General features: G+C 36.9%; 1 protein-coding gene and 1 long non-coding RNA gene across 3 annotated transcripts in view; one reads left to right on the top strand and one right to left on the bottom strand.

The window, feature by feature from the left end:
• Positions 1-6,160, top strand: part of lrrtm4l2 (leucine rich repeat transmembrane neuronal 4 like 2) — a 41,206-nt gene extending 35,046 nt beyond the window's left edge. Inside the window, exon 3 of one of the 2 annotated variants that reach the window (XM_077224057.1) lies at positions 1,048-6,160. Coding sequence is in view for 1 of the 2 variants with exons in the window: in XM_077224055.1 (XP_077080170.1) it covers positions 1,048-1,113 (66 nt within the window). In the remaining variant the exon portion in view is untranslated. The remainder of the gene's footprint in view (positions 1-1,047) is intronic. The other variant, XM_077224055.1, reaches the window with a different exon arrangement.
• LOC143732774 (uncharacterized) overlaps positions 1-20,937 on the bottom strand; it is a 120,363-nt gene that overhangs the window by 67,281 nt on the left and 32,145 nt on the right. The window lies entirely within an intron of this gene.

Below are 20,937 nucleotides of genomic sequence, written 5' to 3'. Positions count from 1 at the left end.
AATGCCAGTTATGAAGAGAGTTTTTATGTAAAATGTTTTGTAAAAATTTCATTAAAAAATGTGAACTTTTGACTTCCCTAAGTTGTTTTGATCAGTCACCATGTTATGCCTGAATGTTTCCTGCACATAACTGTTTTTTAATTTGCCTTTTTTTCAATATAATAACATTAGAAACAAAGTCATGCTCTTGCTTGCTATATCACCATGTTCAGCTCAGGATAAACATGGAGACTTAATCCCACTCGCTCAACTTTGTAAGACATGAAAGATGATTTATTCATAAGCTCAATAATTACAACTCTGTGTAGCCCTGCGATTGAGAGATTAGACCCCTACTGTTTTTGTATCTTCACACAGAATGAATATCATATATTAAACTGCAAAATATAAGCAGCATGTAAACTCCTCCGTTTGGCATTTGATTACACAAAAAGATTGTTGGCTGGATGAAAGGACATTGTAGGGAACAAACTGCACTTTTCTGAGCAGAAGTGGAACCACTGTAAATGATCTGTATGCATGCGGTAACTCACACTTGGTGCAACATGACCAAGCATGCATGGCTTCTTCACCAGAAGGGTGATTTTAATGCTTAATTATTATTTTAAACATGAAGAGCTGTTCGCCACACAGCATAGGTTACTCTCTATTTGAAGATGAGCGGATGTGAAACATGTTTATGTGAATTAAGTGAACTGTTCAGCTCTCGAACATCCCATTTAGAAGTTAATTGGAAAAAGGCATGCTTTTTAAAAATGTTCCTGGCTGCATGAAGAAAGATACCAAATATATAGTTGTGACAGTTAATTGATTCCTCAATGAGAGTCTAAGACTGCATAGCTCGATTAAAAGCAAAGGATTGTTTGCACAAGAAACATCATCTTGGGAACGCTATCAAATTAAACACATTTGAAAGCTAATTTGTCAGGCTGCATTGAGTCTGGGTGTAAACAACATGCTTAGTGCATTCCAATTGTGCTGGAAAAGTGCCCATTACAATGCTATATTTGTTGTGTAAACCTAATTCCTTCTTGGTTGTTTTCACAGAATGCATACACGTATCCCAGACCGCTACCGGGGACCTGGATGGGAGACATCCCCACAATTCACTGAGGGGGCCCTTGAGAAAATACACCACTGCCCATTATGATTTGCAGTGGCTCAGATTAAGCCTTTCCTGGATTTTGCTTCAGCCCTGAACATTTTCCAATACAAAAGGAGCGGAATCTGAAAAGAATTAGGCTGGAGGGGCAGCACACATCCTCAAACGCTCATCTGGGGCCCTTTCAAGAGTGGAGCAAGTGGATACGGCATCAATTTGGCACCCCATCCTAGATTCAAACCGGTTTGGTAGTCACTTCGACCAACAATAAACGTCCCCCACAATGGGGCTGGCAAGCACGCAAGGCAAATCTATCCGTAATGAACCAGCAAAATGTTTCTCGATGCTGCCATTGTTGCTGTATGATAGCTACTGCCTGCTCTCCCCACAGAATCGACACCTTCCGTCCGACTTCCTCCAAACTCCCGTCCTGTTCATCCCTTTGTGTTGTGTAGTGACGTATTCATGCCGATCCATTGGAAACATCTCTCTTGATCAGTGAACGGTAATTGCTCAATTGAGCACAACCCACGAGAACAACGAAACAGAAGATGATGTTGACTGCTGTGAAAACATAATGAAAAAAGCCTGTTTGTAAGGACTGTAACCTCACCGCGAGTTCCCACTGTGATTTGATTTCATCCCTGGCTGAACGTGGACTCACCACAAGAGAGTTGAATTGTGGGTATAGTTTGTGTGTTGTGGATGTGCTTTGTTTTCTTTTTCCGTTCTGTTTAAATCTGGAATTTCCATGCTTTCCCTGGATTTTTGCTTAGGAGTCCTTTCTCTTTGTTCAGACCGAAAAGTTAGCTGACTATTTTTGTATGAGCACCATTTCATCCTTACGCGAGTAATCAAAGAGAGATCGACTTTAAAAACTCTGCGATACCTTCACATTTTTTAAACGCTTGCATCTGGGTGCCTTCTTGTCGCCCAAAATCTAATGCCACTGATCAACCAATCAACAAACTGGACATTTTCTACAACAACAAGTACTGTCATTATTTTGTGCTGCAAACTTGGCATAGCATAAAACTGGTTTTAAACTGATGGGACGCAGATCTGTTCTGATTAGGGTCGTAGACAATAAATAATAAAATGCAGCTAACAATATAATCATGCATAGTCAAGAGAGCAAAATAAATGTGTGCACAGTATTGTGGCACAAATGCATCTACTAGGCAAAATATGAAGCCAAAATGGAGAGGGTACATGAAAAACCATGAACAAAACTACTGAACATAAAGAAAATGTGACCTAGGCTTAAATACGGGTTCACAGGGTTTGCATTGACCCCAATGTGTTTTATATGATGAATTATTTGTCTGTTGACAGCATCGTTAGCTTTTGTCATGGTAATAATTTAGCATACTGTCAGGCCTTAGCATTTCTTGGAAATATTACTACATTTTAAAGTTTGAATTTAAGGACATTTCTTACTTTTTGTACGATAAACAATTTAGATATCACTTCGGGTCACCACTTGATTTTCCTGTTGAGAACCACTGACACAAATCCACACTACAACCATCTACATTCATCACATTAGTATTTCCCCGTCTCTGCACTATGAGGAGATGTACAGGACCAATTCAGAATGATTTCTGAAGGATCATGTGACAAATTTTGCAGACCCCAAACTATTAATGCTAGTGTATTAGCTGAAAAAAGCCACATGTAACAAGTGTGTCTGTGCAACAGGAGGGAACAAACACGCACATATTAAATGTAGCTAAGTGTAACCAGTACATCAATGAATAAATGGAAATGGACTGGAAGGATTATGCACATATGCATGTCCATCTGTCCCCTTAATTGTTGTGTCTTTAGCAAGTAACTTGCTGAATGAGAATGAAACCTGCCAAAGCAAAACAAACGGTTATTGTTATCGGTTAAGGTTATTGGCTAAAGATGGCTGGATTTGAGTTAGAGAAAATGTGATGCTTGCAAATGCAAAAGAAGCCCAGCAAGGGCATTGCTATGCAGTTGCTAAGGTGTACTAAAAGGTTTAAGTGCATTGCTATGGTGTTCTGGGTTATTGCACTGTCATAAAAGGCCCACATGCAAGTCTTTATGGTTTTCTGATCTCTAGATTGAAGGCTTGGGTCCTTCTATTTCTGTGGGAATGTTTTGCCAGACAGAAACCATAAGTCAGATCACTTCGAAAAGTAATAGAACATCTCTCCTCAACAAGCTGCATGATTTGTGGCATCACGTCCAAAGCACAAATGCTGTGGATGAATGGATGAGTCACGCACTAAAACGGCTCTTAATTCTGAGCAATAGTGATAGTTATGTTTGCCTACGCAAACTCCGCTGAGAACATATGTAAAGCAAACCTCTAAAAGGTGTGCTATTAGTGAGAAACGCCCACCCTAAAAGTCTTGTGTTATCAGATCCTCTTAGGGAGAACTGTGTCTGTCAAGAACACACAATCTATCAATGTCACTTGCAGGATGGTCTGACGGTGGGGGTTTCTGTGCAGTTTACTAACATTCCACATCCTCTTGAAGAACAAGCCAAATCATTTAAAGATCTCAGAAAAGGAGAATGGCTCACCCCTGATTTTTTATTCTTCAGAAATCCTCAAGTCAGTAATAAAAAAAACAAAAAAACAGGTGCTTAAATCATGCATCTCGATCTAAAGTCTGATATAGTGTCTTCATACCTCCCACGAAAGAACTGGTCTCCTTTTTGGTCAGATTAAATATCTTTCAGTTCTCTGCGGCTTTTCACATGTTGATCGATCAATTCGAATGCATATTTCTGCTACTCATCCACTTCTCAGAAAGAACAATGACCATAGGTTTCTAAAGCAAAACTGGGCAGTTAATGCAATTTGGTTCTCTAAGAGATTAACATGTTCAAGGTTCTGTACCATTATGACTGATTTGAAGACAGACAGTGAATATTTGTATTTAGAGCTCATGTGTGGACAGGGTCATGGACAAATTGCCTAACTTTGCTCTCTCAAGTAACCCTCACATTTTATTAATTGAATGTGTTTTGTGGGAAAATGAGGATTTTCAAAGCATTGTTATTGTTTAGGTTCTTTTTTATACAGAACCGCTGTGATATTATATTCTATGGATTTGTCTTTGTATACTGTTATTCGAAATTCAAAATCCAAAGTCATCAGAAAACTCCATTTGTTGATGTTTTGACTTTCAATCTAGCCTTTGTAAGTGACTCTTAACCCAAAATTGTACCAATTGCTATTCGGAGTTCCAAAAGTTCACAATGAAAAGCTTGGATTATTTTGCCCATTAAAACCTGGAAAAAAAGGAGAGAAGCTATTCAGTACATCCCATCCTAATTTCTTGTTTGAATAGGAATTAAGTCACAGGAAACAAAACGTACTCGTCCATTACTTTCAACAGGTCACCTATTTCCAGGTCATTAATGCAAGAGAATGACATTGACCTTAAATCCATGTTAATATGACATATCACCATATATCAGCAATTTATCATGCTGATAATGTAATTTGCAATGAAAAACATTTACCAAATTAAACTAAAAATGCAAAATAGAAAAATCTCTTTGTAGTGTTTGATTTTGGATCCCAATGAAAAGTATCAGCCACTATGGACATTAAAACCAGGAGACATATGGGTTGGTTGGAGGTTAAATGCACTGACAATCTGAATCTGTGCTTGTGAGTGTTTGTGCGAAGGATAAACTGATCCTCCTCTACTGTAATACCAGAAACATACATGAGTTCAAGGAAAACAGTCACCCATATCATATGCAACACTCACAGGATCACGTTGACAGTAGAGACATTTGAGAGTGAGTTCAAGGAATATTTCTGGGTTCAAGACAAGTTAAAGCCTATCAATATCTTCTGTAACATGATCTGAACCACAGAAAGACATTGATTTGTACAATTATTAAATTTAAGTTGTAAGTTGTAAGATATCAAGCTGGATCCTTCAAATAGGAACTGCTGCTCCAAAATCTGATTTGTGCACTTTGTATTCAAGTCCCTCTGATGCTTTTGGTTGGTGCATTATTGTCATGGCTTCAGAGAGGACTTTGAATGTTGGGATATTGCACACATACCAGTCTAGACTTTTTATTTATTTTTTCCTTCAGTTTTCATTTTTGGAGCTCAATAGCACCAGTTCTCATTTACTCGTGGGAAATTAAAAGCTAAATTTTTAATTTCCTTTTTATGTTCCAAAGGAAGAATAAACAGGTTTATGACAAACTCGAGGTTCTTCTTTTGTAAGTCGTCTTAGTGACAAAATTTGACGTCTTTCCACTTTCGTGCGATGTTTTCTTTTATAACATATTCTTGAAAGCAAGATAGCCAAAAAGGAATGCATTTTTCTATCTGGAAAAGTGTAATTTGTGTATAGGGAGCAGCAGTATTGACATTGGTTAACAACATGAGACCAGTTTAATGGTTTACATTGATGCACTTACAGTGGTAATCATTCTGAAGGTTTGAGGAGTTTTATATTGGATATGACTTTGTACAGGAAAGGTCAGTACGTATTTTTAAAAATCACCCTATCTCTCATTAACACAACATACATACAGTGGGTAACACATTATATTTAAGTCTTGTCATCATAATTTTAAAAAATTGCGTACTTTAAAGTTTATCCTTGTTCAGTGTCCAGTGCAAGCGCATTAAGGTAAATGCACCTTGTGCTTGTTTTTACAAACTGAAGTTTGAAGTTGAAAAGATTTTTTCTGATAATCAACAGCATGTCACAGATGTTATCCATATAACTTTACTTATTGGACCTAGAACATTCCTTCATTAAGAACCCATTTTAAAGATACATCGAGCACACTGTGACAAACTCTGCTTTTGTACGTTCACCATTCTCTGTGATCTTAGTCCGCACCTGGCTGTGCCTTGCAGTGTGCATTTCATACAAATATCACAAAAAAACAACATAATGCTTGCCATGTTCATGTGTACAGACTTAACTCCTGGACCAGAGGTAAAAGATACGTTGATATTTGTATTTTTATCTGTATCCTTGATATGTATGTTGCTCTGTTTCTTTAGAAAAAATAAAAGTAATACTTTTCCTGAAAGACTGTGATTGGTCAATGTTAAAAATATGAGCTGTTGACTTAAACGTTGCAGGTTTGAATCCTGCAGGTCAATAACATTTCACTTATTTAAAATTGTGCTTATATAAAACAAATAATCATTTAAACTATGTCATTCCAAAAGGCTGTTTCTCGTGAAATTTATCATGAGCATATGTTTTAGCTATTGTCATCCAATGTTTGCCCTCCAGATGTCTTAAAATGCACATATTCTGTTTTTAGATCTGGGGAATGAAATGTACTTACACACACAAAATTGGAATGAATGTATGTAATTGAATTAAAAATATATGATAGATGGATGGATGGATGGATGGAGGGATGGAGAGATGGATGGATGGATGGATGGAAATAAAAAAAAATTCTGCTAAATTACTACATCATAAAGGAATTGGGAATTGTTAATCAATGCACTGTCCCTGAAATGCTGTATTTATATGTAGGCCTAATATAAAAGTTTAATCAGAATGACTGGCGTTGGCATCTAATCAGTCCCATTCTGTATTTCATAATAGCATAGGAAAGAAGAAATTGTTTCTTCATTCTCCCTCTGAAGGCGTGATCTCTCACTCTCACTCTCTCTCTCACTCACTCTCTCACTCACTCTCTCACTCACTCTCTCTCTCACTCTCTCTCTCACTCTCTCTCTCTCACTCTCTCTCTCTCTCTCACTCTCTCTCTCACTCTCTCTCTCACTCTCTCACACTCTCTCACACTCTCTCACACTCTCTCACACTCTCTCACACTCTCTCACACTCTCTCACACTCTCTCTCTCTCTCTCTCTCTCTCTCTCTCTCTCTCTCTCTCTCTCTCTCTCTCTCTCTCTCTCTCTCTCTCTCTCTCTCTCTCTCTCTCTCTCTCTCTCTCTCTCTCTCTCTCTCTCTCTCTCTCTCTCTCTCTCTCTCTCTCTCTCTCTCTCTCTCTCTCTCTCTCTCTCTCTCTCTCTCTCTCTCTCTCTCTCTCTCTCTCTCTCTCGTCAGTTCCTCCTCTGACGGTGAGGCTGGAGTTATGGGTGCAATGGTGTGTGAATAATGTATTGCCAAGCTGTCGTTGTCACTGGCTCGCATCCTTAAGAGAGGACACTAATGCGCTTTTAATTACAAGTGTCATTATAGAGACATATGAGTGACACAGTTGCAGTCATTCCAACATCTTCCTCTTAATCTGCAAGGCTTGCGGTTTAGTTTCTTAGTGGATTAAGCAGTGATGAAGTTGCGCCCTGCGCTGCTTTCTGCTGCGTGTGAATGTTCTCGCAACATGCACTTAAAGGAACCTAAAGGATGTAATGGTTTTGTGATAGAGGACATGTTGACCTTTTTTATAACACAAAAGATCACAATTGGTCAGATAGTTACCAGTGCAGATCTTTACCAGTGCAGATCTACTACGCCACATCCCACCAATATATAGTCCTGATCAAAAGTTTGGAATAATTAAGATGTTGTAATGTTTCTGAAAGTCTCGTATGCTCTCCAATGGTGCATTCTTTTGATAACAGTAATATTATTACAATTTATTAAACATATTTTAAAATGTAATTGTGATGATAAACCTTCAGCATCATAACTCCAGTCTGTGATGATAAACCTTCAGCATCATAACTCCAGTCTGTCACGTGATCACTGTCACAAGAAAGATTTCTGAAGAATCATGTTGAACATTCAGCTTTGCATCACATGAAGAATTGAACATCACAAGAAATTACAATGACATATTCAAATACATTTTTTTTTTTAAATTGTTATAATATTTCACACTATTCCTGTTTTTAAAGTATTTTTTTACTAAATAAATGCAGCCTTGGAGTGCACAAAAGTCTTTTCAAAAACAAACAAATCTTAATTATTCCAAACTTTTGACTGGTAATGTACAGTACACATTATATTAAAATGATATAATATTGTCTTTGCTGCAACAACAACAAAATAATAAACAGAACAGACAGGAATCACCTTTCCCTGCAAGGTGTTTAATTATTCGGCTCACGCAAATGATTTGCCCGTGCATGATTTTGCTGTGCAGACAAATAGTTTTACAGTGCACATCGGAAGTGAAGGGTGGAATTAAACCGTCGTGTATTAGTTAAATACCTCCCACGCTTCATGTAAGATGATGGGCCCTGCTCTGCTGAGTCATTTCATTTTGTTGCAGAAAGATTTCATTTGTACAAGCACCTCACATGAAGTGTCACTCATTTAATCCTGCTCTTGCAGTTATTGTCAGAAGAGACCTGATGGAGGGTAAATACAATGTGAAACATAAATCATAATGAACATTTTTATTATGTAAACGAAGTTAAATATGGTTCTTTTTTTGGGGACAGCGACAATGAAAGTGGTCTTTGATTGCAAGTAAAATGCATCTAAAGAATTTATTTTACTAGTGGTTATGTAAATGTTTTCCATTTGCATGTGCAGTTCAGAAGTTCCTCTCAGGCCTTGTCCACATTAACATGTTTTTCCTGGAAAACGCATCTTTTGGCCTTCCGTCCACACTGAGACAGCGTTTTTGTCCTGTGGAAACGGAGGTACGTTTAGTCATGTGACGCATATTGAACCAATAGATGCGCATGTTAATACCGCTATTGTGCCTGTTATGTGCTATTCACTTTGCACTGTTGCTAAAGATGTTACTTTGAACACTCTTCATATAGCAGTCCTGCAAAGATGACAGAAAAGTTGCGTTTTAGACCAAACATATAATGGTTAGTGAGTGCGACCTGGACGCATCAGTGATATTTTGCTAAATAAAATGATACAATTCTGACTACTATTGCTGTATTTGAAATAGAGATGGTGTGGTGCATTGTCAAAGGCCCTATTAAGTTGCATGTCTTCATTAGTAAAAATATTTAAATCCAATTTTGTGTAAAAATGTCTGATCAAATAAGCAGACAAGAAGAATTCGTGGCTGAAATGGCTTCCTATGCATTTGTCACACTGGAAATGGAACGTTGCATTGAGAATTGTCAGGTTTTATGCCAAAAAGGTTCTGTATAAGGAGAAATGTCTTAACCTTAAGCGTATTCATGAAAGTATTATGCAATAATTTATTTAAATTCCTGACTATGAGCTGATTGATTCATAAAATGTAATCAAATTTAAAAAATGAATTCAATCAAAATGGATTAATCAAAGTTAAATCCATAAAATGATCCCATGACTGGAACCCCTAAAGGTTTTATATACAGTATGAAGTGCCTGACGGTACCCTTTAATACAGAACCATTTATTATATGAGTGCATTGTGGGATATGACATGCTGTGCAGCGTTCTTCTGTTTTGCACATTTTGGAAAAGTAGTACATGCTGCAGAAATAGAATGAGTAGTGTGGTAGTACGCTTTCGAACACCAGATTTCCCCAATCCGTTCAGTTTCAGGCTTTTTGACAAAAATAAGATAAATAGCAGCTTTGAAAAAAGAATTAAGTATATCAGCATGCAAACGCTGTGCACCCACTCTTCATGCAGCCAAGCATGCCGTTTCCAATTACACTTATCAAATCCAATGTGTTTATGAAGTACAGTCCTATAACTAAAAGGCATGGCTGCACAATAGTTTAGTGACCAAATGAAATGTAGCATTTCTGCCGGAACGCATTGTGGCATCAGTGCTCATTTATCATACCGTTATCTGATATCCGGTTAATAAGGGGCTAGAACTTGCTGAATCCACATCACAATGCAATTATCCGCCTCCCAAACTCTCGTCTGACAGCTTTCCCTCCTTCAATTGAAAAGGAGAGAAAATCGGCGCAGAAAACAGTTTTGGTGTCCTGAAGGGAAACTCGGGTAATTGCAGCGCAGCTTTTAAAATGATGTTTATTGTGTCATCTCATGGATTTTTCTCCCCTGCATGGGAAGATTTGGGGAAATATCTCAATCTAATATGAATTTATGTCATAAGTATTGTTTTGCAAATACAGGTTAAAGAGTTTAAAATCACTGTTCCTTTGGTTAATGTACAACAATAATCACAATGCGTTTACAACTCACTGTCTCACTGTTTGCACTCTTAAAAATAAATGTTCTTAATTTCCATTGATGCATGAAGAATCTTTCACATCCATGGAACCTTTCCATTATGCAAAAGGTTCTTTTTTGTTTTTTTTGGCATTAAAAAAACTGTTATCTTTCAAGAACTGTTTACTGAAAGGTTCTGGAAAATGGTTCTTCCATGGCATCGCTGGGAAAACCTCCTTTTGGAACCTTTCTTGTGATATGTTCAGTATTTTCCAGACATAAATCGCAACATCCTCACTGCTGTTTTATTCCAGTGCTCCTGTCATTGGTGGCGTCGCCTATAATGCCCTTTTCCAAAAGCTTTTTACGTGTCAAAGATTGTGCTGCGACACACACTGCCGTTTACCAGACATTACAACTGACATCAGCCCTGACATTTGAGTAACTTTTGCAGGCTTATCCTACAACGCGTGTCATGTGCTTTCAGTCCTGAGCATTATAAATGTCTTGTACGATTTATTTTTAGAAACAGGTCAACCACAAACCTACAGGTTCCTGTATGTGTTTGCTTTATTCCTTATATTATGTACACTCATTTTCCTTATTATTCTACAAACCTAGTTAGGGTAGCTAATATGTTAAATGGGCAATAACAAATATTTTAGATTCTTCTCCAAAAAAGTTCACAAACGGGCAAAATTATGTACTCAATAATTGCACTTAAATTATTATGTATTATTATGTACTTAAATAATTGCAAGTGATTCAGTCAATGCAAGCAACATAAAGTACATATTCCATTTTCCATGTTCCTAATCTGCTATCAATACATTTTCAACAAATAAAAAAAATAAAAAAATAAAAAGTTTAGCATTGGTAATTTTTTTAAAAATGTTTTTGAAAGACTTCTCTTATGCTCATCAAGGCTGCATTTATTTGATCAAAAATACTGTTGTGAAATGAAATTCAAACGTAAAATGTTTATGAATACATTGATCACAGCGGGGAAAAAGTTACATTTTACAAAGCTGAATTTTCAGCATCATTACTCTTCAGTCTTGAGTGTCACATGATCCTTCAGAAATCATTTTAATATGATGATATGATGCTCAAGAAACATTTCTGATTATTATGAATGTTAAAAACAGTCGTGCTGCTCCATATTTTTGTGGAAACCATGATGCATCTTTCCAGGATTCTTTAATGAATAGATTTTTTTTTTCATAAATGCCTTTACTGCAATTTTGATCAATTTAATGCTTCCTTGCTGAATAAAAATTTAAATGTGTATGTTTTTTTTTTTACTGAGCCCAGACTTTTGAATGGTAATAAAGGCCAATATCATCATGTTTCATCATGTATTTTTTACAGTATGTAACTAACTATTGTTGGTAAAAATTGCTCTAAAACCAAAATATATATAATAAGTTTCACAGTTTCCCCTTCACAGTTTCCCCTCAACAACCCCTTCTGCATTTCTTGATAAATGGATGTGTTTGTTTGAGTTAGAGCATTTTATTGTTTTACTGCATACCGTACAATATTTGTAGTTTCTTTTCTTTTTACAGTGTCACTCCAAGGTTGAGAACCTTTCCATAAAACCCTAAAATATTGTTATGCTAAATGGTCAGTAGTATCCCAAACCTTCCATAGTCTTGTATAGGTAAAGTGCTGGATTGTTTCCCTTGACAGAAACCTCACAGCCGAACGAGAGAGAAAAAACACTCAAATTAGTCTGACTCTAGAATTAGCTGAATTTGACCTTTTTTCCCGGCGAAGCAGACAGGTTCCACGGCTGCCCAGCCAATGAGCTCCCTAGTGACAAGCAAAAGATCGCTTTGTGTCAGTATCGGGCAAAATAGTTTTCCTGCGGTTTTCAGCCAAAACCTGTCAATTTGTGAAGGTGTGCATGTCTGCTTTAGAGGAAGAAGAAAAAAGTGACAAGGCAACATGGAATTCTGCTCCATTGTTACAATCTGCCTCAGCTGGCAGCATTCACATGTGAATCATCATGCATTGTAAACCAGTCGTGATGTGTATAATCTGATGAACACTAACTCAAACAAACATCCATTTATCAAGGTGAATGACGTGTGATCAACAATGACACAGCATGAGTAACGAGTTCGACATCTCAACACTGTTGCCTTAACATCAACATGACTTCGCATTCATGAGACAACTTTAGACAACACATGGTTGTTTAAATGAATACATATACACTTCCATGCAAAAGTTTAGTGTCAGACATTTTGTTTATTTCTTTTTAAGAAATTAATACTTTTATTCAGCAAGGATGCATTAATTTGATCAAAAGTGACAGTTAAGATTTTTACAAAAATAAATGTCAGCAGCACAACTGTTTTCAACATTGATAATAATAAGAAATGTTTCTTGAGCAGCAAATCAGCATATTAGGATCATGTGACACTGAAGATTGGCGTTAATGATGCTGAAAATTCAGCTTTGCAGCACAGAAATAATTTACATTTTTAAATGTATTCAAATAGAAAACAGTTATTTGATATTGTAATAATATTTCACAATATAACAAATAAATGCAGCCTGGGTGAGCATAAGAGACTCTTTCAAAACATGAATTATTACAGACCCCAAACTCTTGAACAGTAGGACTTTTTAATACATTGTTCAGTCCATGAAAGCATTAGAAAAAATTTAAATGGTTCTCTGATTGCAGTTTGATTAAGATGTTTATTTAAAGAGGTTGTATAAATTAACTATGTGTATCTGCAGGCAAAACCACACTGAAAGAATATTTATGGATTAACTGTGCCTTGCTTACAGTCATATTATTGCATTTTTCCCTCACAGATGAAAGATGATTGTAATTGCAGTGTTGTGAATTACAGGTTTCCTGGGTCTAGAAGCAAATGTTTTATTTTATTCATATTGTGATCGGATTCTTTTCAGCTCCCTCTCATCTCTGTGCTACAATACAAAACGGGGCTGCAAAACAAATTGTTTTTAACATAAAAAAAAAAAGTTTGGAGTAATGCAAAATCACCACCACTATGCTCAGATAATGTGCACAGGTATTCTGAGTGTCATTTATCATGTTGCTATGGAGTTGCTAGGGTGTCAAGCCTTTATGTTATTCTGATCTCTAGTTATGGCTTGGGTCTCTCTATCAATGCAAATCATGTGCAAACTTGTTAACCATGAGCAATAATATGCCAATAATGATGCCTGGCTTAGCAGCACTAATGAACCGTCTAACAAACAAGAGCAATGTGTCGGGCCACTCAAACAAACAGAGAGAGTCACAGAACAACAGGGTTAAACTCTTCATAAAGTCATAATACCAATGGATAATATACAGTAGTTGACTCTGAACAATAAAGTGAAAGATAATCAATTATTTAAACATCAAATCAAAATTACACAGCACCTTGCTAACATGCATTTATCATACTGATAATTATCATTGATATATTGAAATAGCCTAAAACTGCATATGAATATATAATACTCATTAGCAGAATTCAAATGTTTTTGACTCATTAGCAGTCTCACAACTCATTCTACTTTCTTCACGCTCTTCAGGGTTTTGGTCCTCTAGACTGTGCATTTCATAAGTGGACTGTATGGATTACAATAATATTACAGTGAGCGATGCAGGATCTCTTCTGCTTTTCATCTCACAGTGAGTCCTCAAATGCAGACTTGATGACTCACTTGCATTGTCTGGGTCTCTAGACATCAGCCTTTTAGCCAACTTTGTGGGACAGTCAGGAGTGATGACTGCAATTTTAAAGAAATTATTCCCTGATCAAGCTCCCTTCCCTGCAATCTAAACCACAAAGCCTTGCACTGTCGACTGCTTTTGATTTTTCACAGAAATCTGGCACAGACTGGCTCTTGTTGGCTCTTGTTGTATGTGTTTAAACAGCAAGAACAATGTGAGATAAATGAGGTCAGATTTTTTTTACCATCTGATTGGACTACTGACTACGAGCAATAACAATCATAATATTCTCCAGTTTATATATATATATATATATATATATATATATATATATATATATATATATATATATATATATATATATATTCAGTTTATATATTTATTATAGTATATCATAATGATTGTAATAGCCCTTAATCATAATATAATATAATATAATATAATATAATATACACCCTTATTTTATCCTTAAATTATATACAGTAAATAAAAAATATATACACTGCCACCAAACGTTTGGAAGCATTAAGATCGATTCTTATTATCAATGATAAAAACAATTATGTTTTTGGGGACTAATATGTTTGTGGAAAACTTTTACATACATGCTGTTGACATATTATTGTTGCAGAGTTTGTGCTGAATACAGTGTAATCAGACTTTAGCCATGAAAATGTCACAAGTAACAGAAATAAGCACAAATGTCAGAGCATGTCAGAACACCTCTAACACCTCAGACCCCAGAGGGTTAAGTAAGATTTAAATAAAAAATTAATAAAACTTTTATTAGGCAAAGATGCATTAAATGGATTAAATATGACAGTAAAGACATTTACTGTCTAATGTTTATATAAAATGTTTTTATAATAAGATTTATATTTCAAATAAATGCTGCTCTTTTGAACTATTCATCAAAGAACCTTGGAAATTCCCACAAAATATGAAGCAGCACAACTGTTTTCAAAATGTATAATAATAAGAAATGTTTCTTGAGCATCAAATCATCATATTAGAATGATTTCTGAAGGATCATTTGACACTGAAGACTGGAGTAATGATGCTGAAAATTCAGCTTTGATCACAGGAATAAATTACATTTTAAAATGGAAAATAGTTATTTAAAATTTTAAAAATAGTTCACAATATTAAAGCTTTTTTCTGTATTATTTATCAAATAAAAGGCAGCCTTGAAGAGACTATCCACCGGTTTCACAGACATGGCTTCCAGACTAAAATGCATGTTCTGGCTGTTTTAACTGAAAGACACTTGCACTGACATTTCTTTATGTTTTGTCTCAAGATGCACACCAGTAATTTTAAGGCGCGTTTATAAAAGCAACTTAAATTCATTGAAATAAATTAAAAACCTAATTGAACTAAGGCCTAATCCTGGCTTAATCTAAACCCTGTCAGTGATAGTTAATAGAATGTCTAAACTGTATATTTTGCCTATAAACAATCATCAATTTTAGTGTATGTATATATATATATTATATTGAAGACTTAAATTGCATTCCTTAATATTATTTTCAGTATCATTATCTTTATTGGTAGTCATAATCAGTTTTATTAACACATTTGTGTGAGGATTACATGGAGAGATTATTTTAACCACATGTATATGCAATGTAGCAAATATTCTCCACTGTTGCATATGTCGACTGACGTATTCTCTATAAGTAATGGGGATTATGTAGCATGACATACCGTAATTCCTCAAATAAAAACCGGTAGTCAATTAAACGCCGGGCCTGTGATAGTGGCCGCGGTCAACACAGACTAATAAAGGCCGGTCTCAAATTAAGGCCGGGGAAAATTTAGTGTTGATAGGTAATCTCCTGTGCTTTTCATATAATGACATAACGTAACATACTCATTTTCCACTAGATATTTTCCTCTACATGTCATCATAGATGTCGGTCGGCTCGGATGCACATAACTGCCAGATTCAAACTGTGCTTTCACGCTGAGCTAAAGCCGGACTTTCAGTGCTTGTCATACTGTATATCACAACTATTCAGTGTTTTTAACCACATCATGTTTATTTAGGTTTCAGACTTTTAATAATTTATAGAAGAACAATACATTTATAGTTTGAAAATACACAATAGTGTCTATGGAGGCGGCAATAACAATTCATTCAAATATATTTGCCGAGGTGTTTTATTCATATCACAGTGCAAGTAACTATTAAGTTTACTCTGTTCTTCTCCTAGTTCACCGGCCACTTACTTCAATGTATTTCGTGAGAAACTGATGAATTCACGTGCTGTAATAAATCCAACAGACAGGAATCTCTGAACTGCGGCCCAAACAAAATCTCACGTTACAGATCAAGATCATTTATAACGTTAAAGGTTAACACTATGTCGTTTTTGCGGTTTTTGCTCTCGGGGTCCCCCTACAGTTAGGAAACAGTATTGTCTTCTACTACTGTCGTAAAATCTGTCATGGTTACACCAGGAGATACACGTGTGCATTTGTTTGCAAGCCGATACTGTCGAGTTCTCGCGGGCAGACTGCCAGCGTTGCGTGTGAAATGTCTTCATCCCAGGTACATTGGCATATATTTCAGCATGTCATATGAATATAATTTCATGGGTTTTATTTTTTTCAAACGTCAAAAGATCGCGTAGCTCACCTTTACAAGATAGCGTCATTATAGTAGCCTATTGTCTACTGTTTTACATAACGGATATGCTAATTCAATTCAATGTTTGTGTGGTAGGTAATAGCCATATATCGTCAATATTATAATATCAAGCTACCATAGATGAATCTGCAAATTTGAAAATCGATTTGCATTATAGGTAGAGGCAAGACACTTTCACCAGAAAAATAAATACACAAACATGATTATCAGCCTGCAGACATTAGGATAGTTATCCTGAAAGATTATTTATTATAACCATCGTAAACTAGCATGTTAGTGTAGCTACCAGATTGATAATTCGCTACTCTACTAGCATTACTTGATTCATGAAGATAAATGGAGGACCAGATAGATTCCGTAACATGGCCAGGCCATGTTATTCAGCCTTTTAGATTTCGCGCGGTAGTCAGCTCCCTGACTCCCTGATTTATTTATAAATGTAAAAACACTTTATAGATGACTGACTGCTGCGCTTGTGACAGGGTGCATGTTACTGAAAGAACGAGCAGAGAGAGAGCCAGTCGCGCGTGCACACTCTCACCGTCTTCAAACTGTCTTGCTCTCCCTCCAATAGTGATCCTCGTCCGGTCTTTTAATTTGTCACTCTCCCTTTTTCTTCTTTTAGTCTCCTCTGACAAAACCTTTGCCTTATTCCTTTTAGTTGTTGCTTCGGTCATGAAAACAACATACAGACGGGTATCAAACGCTAGTTGGGCTCTCACGTCAGAATCTGAGGAAGTGGGGGAAGTGACGTATGCCGTAAAGCAGTGAATTTTATAGTTTTTTTTTGTGCTCTGGGTTTTTTGTGCTCCTAACCGAAACCCAAAGTTACATAGTGCCAGTAAGAGCGATACAGAAACTGTCAGGCTATGGCAGACGTGTCATTCAACCTATTGAAAGTCGATGTACCATCACAAGGGTCTCGGAAATATATAATGAAGGTTGAAAAACTACATAGTGTTATTTTAAACGACACAACAAACTATCTTACATGTATTTGAGAATCGGCGTTTAGAAGTTTAAGCAAGTTTGTTAATATTTAGAAAAAAAGTGCTACATTTGTCATACAGCGCTATTTTGGCTGTGGTGAATCACGTGTGTGCCAAGCATGACGCGTCACCATGGAAACAGGGCGGGCCGGGGGATCGCGATGCAGTCTCAAAATAGTGATGTCTGTCAGCCAACGCGATAGATGATTGCATCGTCTATCGGCCCAATCCTATTATTTATGAAAAAGATGGAATTAGAAATAAAGGCCTGCCTATAATAAAAACCTGCTTCAAATAAAAGCCGGTTACCTTCTGCAGTTCAGGTAAATAAAGGCCCCGGTTTTTATTTGAGGAATTACGGTACGTCTATTTTAAACACCTGTTTTAAAAATGAACATGTTTCTCTACTTTGCAAGCATAATATAAGTTCCTTTGGTCAGCATATAAACGCCTAGCTTTTGTGTACTGACTCCATAGCTGGGCATAAACACAATCTCTCCGGTTAATTGTCTTTCTCTTCTATGTCTTGACAAATAATAATAAATGCGATATCTCTTGGCAAAATACAGTCAAACCCAAATTTATTCAAACACCTTCAACATTTCTCACATTATCACAGTTTATTCGTTGTAGTTTAGAAAATGGTAATAACATATGACAAGAACTCAGAGTTATCGAATCAGTTGATATTTCACTGGTTTTGTCCATCCTTCTGTTAGACTGTTTCACAAATGAATTAGGTTGAATATCTGTCAGCTGTTGAAATTTAAAGGAGAACTCCGGCGCAAAATGAACCTGTGGTGTAATAACACATTGGTACCGAATCGACTGTTCTCTGTGATTGGTTTTCATGATGATCAAGTGTAAAGAGTTTTATCTCTAAAAACTGTTTAGCTTATAACGCTAGTATATGGGGCATATAATAAGTAAAACGAGATCGCTAGTTAATACCACTAACAAGGCTCAAAATAGCCCAACACTAACACGGTAGCTTAATGAGGGTCTCTACATACAAACCGAAGCACTGAGAACTTTGTAAGTGTACAGACAGTTTAATAATAATATACTTTAGACAGTACCATCGCGTATACAGGCAGGAGCCATCTTTGGGAAACAGCCTCGACCAGTCGAACCACTAACGCTGTGCTAAGTGAGCTGAACTGTGAGATTCCAAGTCACAGTTCAGCTCGTAGCACGGCGTTCGAGGTCCGACTGGTCGAGACTGTTTTCCAAAGATAGCTCCGCGATGGTACTGTCTTTATAAAGTATATTATTATTAAACTGTCTGTACACTTACAAAGTTCTCAGTGCTCATTAAGCTACCGTGTTAGTGTGGGGCTATTTTGAGCCTTGTAGTGGTATTAACTAGCGATCTCTTTTTACTTATTATATGCCCCATATACTAGCGTTATAAGCTAAACAGTTTTTAGAGATAAAACTCTTTACACTTGATTATCATGAAAACAAATCCCAGAGAACAGTCGACTCGGTACCAATGTGTTATTACACCCCAGGTTCATTTTGCGCCGGAGTTCTCCTTTAAGTACACCATTAGATAATACCAATTTAGCTCAAACAATTACAAAGCAATGCTTAATTTTGATCAGTCTATGGTGTAAAAAGGTCGCATTGGCAATTAAAAAAAAAAACACTTAAAGGCCATGTTGCAGGTTAACCACCACTGTCGATTAATGGGTACATAAATCACTCAAGATATGTATATCATTTTTAAAATGTCTCAAAAATGGTCTTAAAGACCAGTTTTCCACGTTTTTGGTAGTAACCGGTTTTTTTTACGCAATTCGGTGATGACGTCACGTTGGGGAGAAGTGGAGGAAAGGTAGCTTCAGTCTAGTATATGGTGTTACGTCTCCCCTCTTTGTCCAGGGGTATAATAGGGAACGACGAACAGACAGTGGAGAGACTTTGAGGATATCCAGCTCTCCAGTCCCAGATTCACCAAATAATCAAACAAAGTTCACTTTGAAATGGCATGTCTGCCTTTTATTTCTGTACCCTTGACAAAGCTAAAAAAGAAATTAATAACATCAAGTAAACAAACACATTACAAATAAATCCAAAACAAAAAGTGTTACCTCGGGAGGAGGGCACAATTCAAAAGAAAACAAAAATAACCTCTACCTAAAAGGGGAATAACATTACCTTACCTATACAAAACAGAAAACAAAACAAAACAGATAACTTCCCTCACTCCTAACTAACCATTAAACAAGAGAAAAGTTCTGGGTATCCTCCACCCTACATTACCCACAAACTCTTAACTAATCATAACTGAAAAGAAAAATAATTTCAAGAGTCACGTTAGGACACACATTGTGACCACACACATCAAAGAGCGCGACCAGCGCTCACTTGTCTGGGCTTGGAGAGCGGAACAACCTCAAACGCCGCGATGTCTCTCTCTCTTTCCTCAGCACTTTCTCTGCTGCTTTATTAGACTCCTCAGGACACGCACCAATCGGTGCGCGGACAACACTCACAGGTTAACAAGCACAGGTGATAGCCCTTAATCCTATCAAAGGCACAAGAAAAGAGAGAGAGAGAGAGAAGAAAAAAATACACATGCGCATAACACTCCTAGTATGTTACAGACACACAATGAATACGTCCTTGGACGTAACAATGGCGACTGACTGGGATGAGGAAGAGGTGGCAAGAGCCAACATGTATGATGGCCCGCAGCTGTATAATTTCGAACCTGCCAGACGTGAGAGGGCAAATGAGGAATTGCCAAGAACTGATGGCCGTTAAAGCCAATTAAATGCATGGTCCGAGGAGAATGAGTGGAGAGTTGGTGAAGTGTCCTGGTGAGTTGCTATCATTTAGCAACGCAGCAATGAGCACTGGAGCTAGTCTACGAGCAGCAGTGCACAATAACGACACATTTTTTTTTTTTACTGTCATTGAATAGCACCGAGTGAAAAATCGGTCTTTTTATCTAGTGGCAGTGATTATGACGTTAGTTCAGATAAGTACTGGTAACCTTTGTCATAGTGTCGTAGTACTGGTAAACTTTGTCTTTGTCATCTAGAAATAGAAGGTATCATGCTAGCTATATGGGCGTGGTGTGTTCACACCGAATGCGAATTTAATTATTTGCGCGAGTAGATTACATACAAAGTCAATGGAAAAACGCAAATAGACGCATCATTCGCGTCGGGCGTCGCGAATGATGCGAATTGGGCGACGCGTTTGTCGCGAACGTCTTCCGCGCAAGTTGAAAAATTTGAACTCGAGCGAATGTTCAAGCGTCAAACTAGACGCGTATTTGACACTCTATTCGCGTTCAGTGTGAACACACCATGAGCGTTTATCTCTTCCTCCGGTGAAAATGTTGTTGCAAACGTAGCTGCCAAGTGTCTGTCGCTGTGCTTGGAAGGTGCTTGTGTGGGCGGTATAGAGAGAGATAGGCAGACAGCCAGATAGC

The sequence above is a fragment of the Siphateles boraxobius genome, unplaced genomic scaffold (assembly GCF_051911475.1).
Source record: "Siphateles boraxobius isolate OS27281-9 unplaced genomic scaffold, OSU_SipBor_1 9, whole genome shotgun sequence".
Taxonomy (NCBI): Eukaryota; Metazoa; Chordata; class Actinopteri; order Cypriniformes; family Leuciscidae; genus Siphateles; species Siphateles boraxobius.
This window is presented reverse-complemented; position numbering and strand designations above follow the sequence as displayed.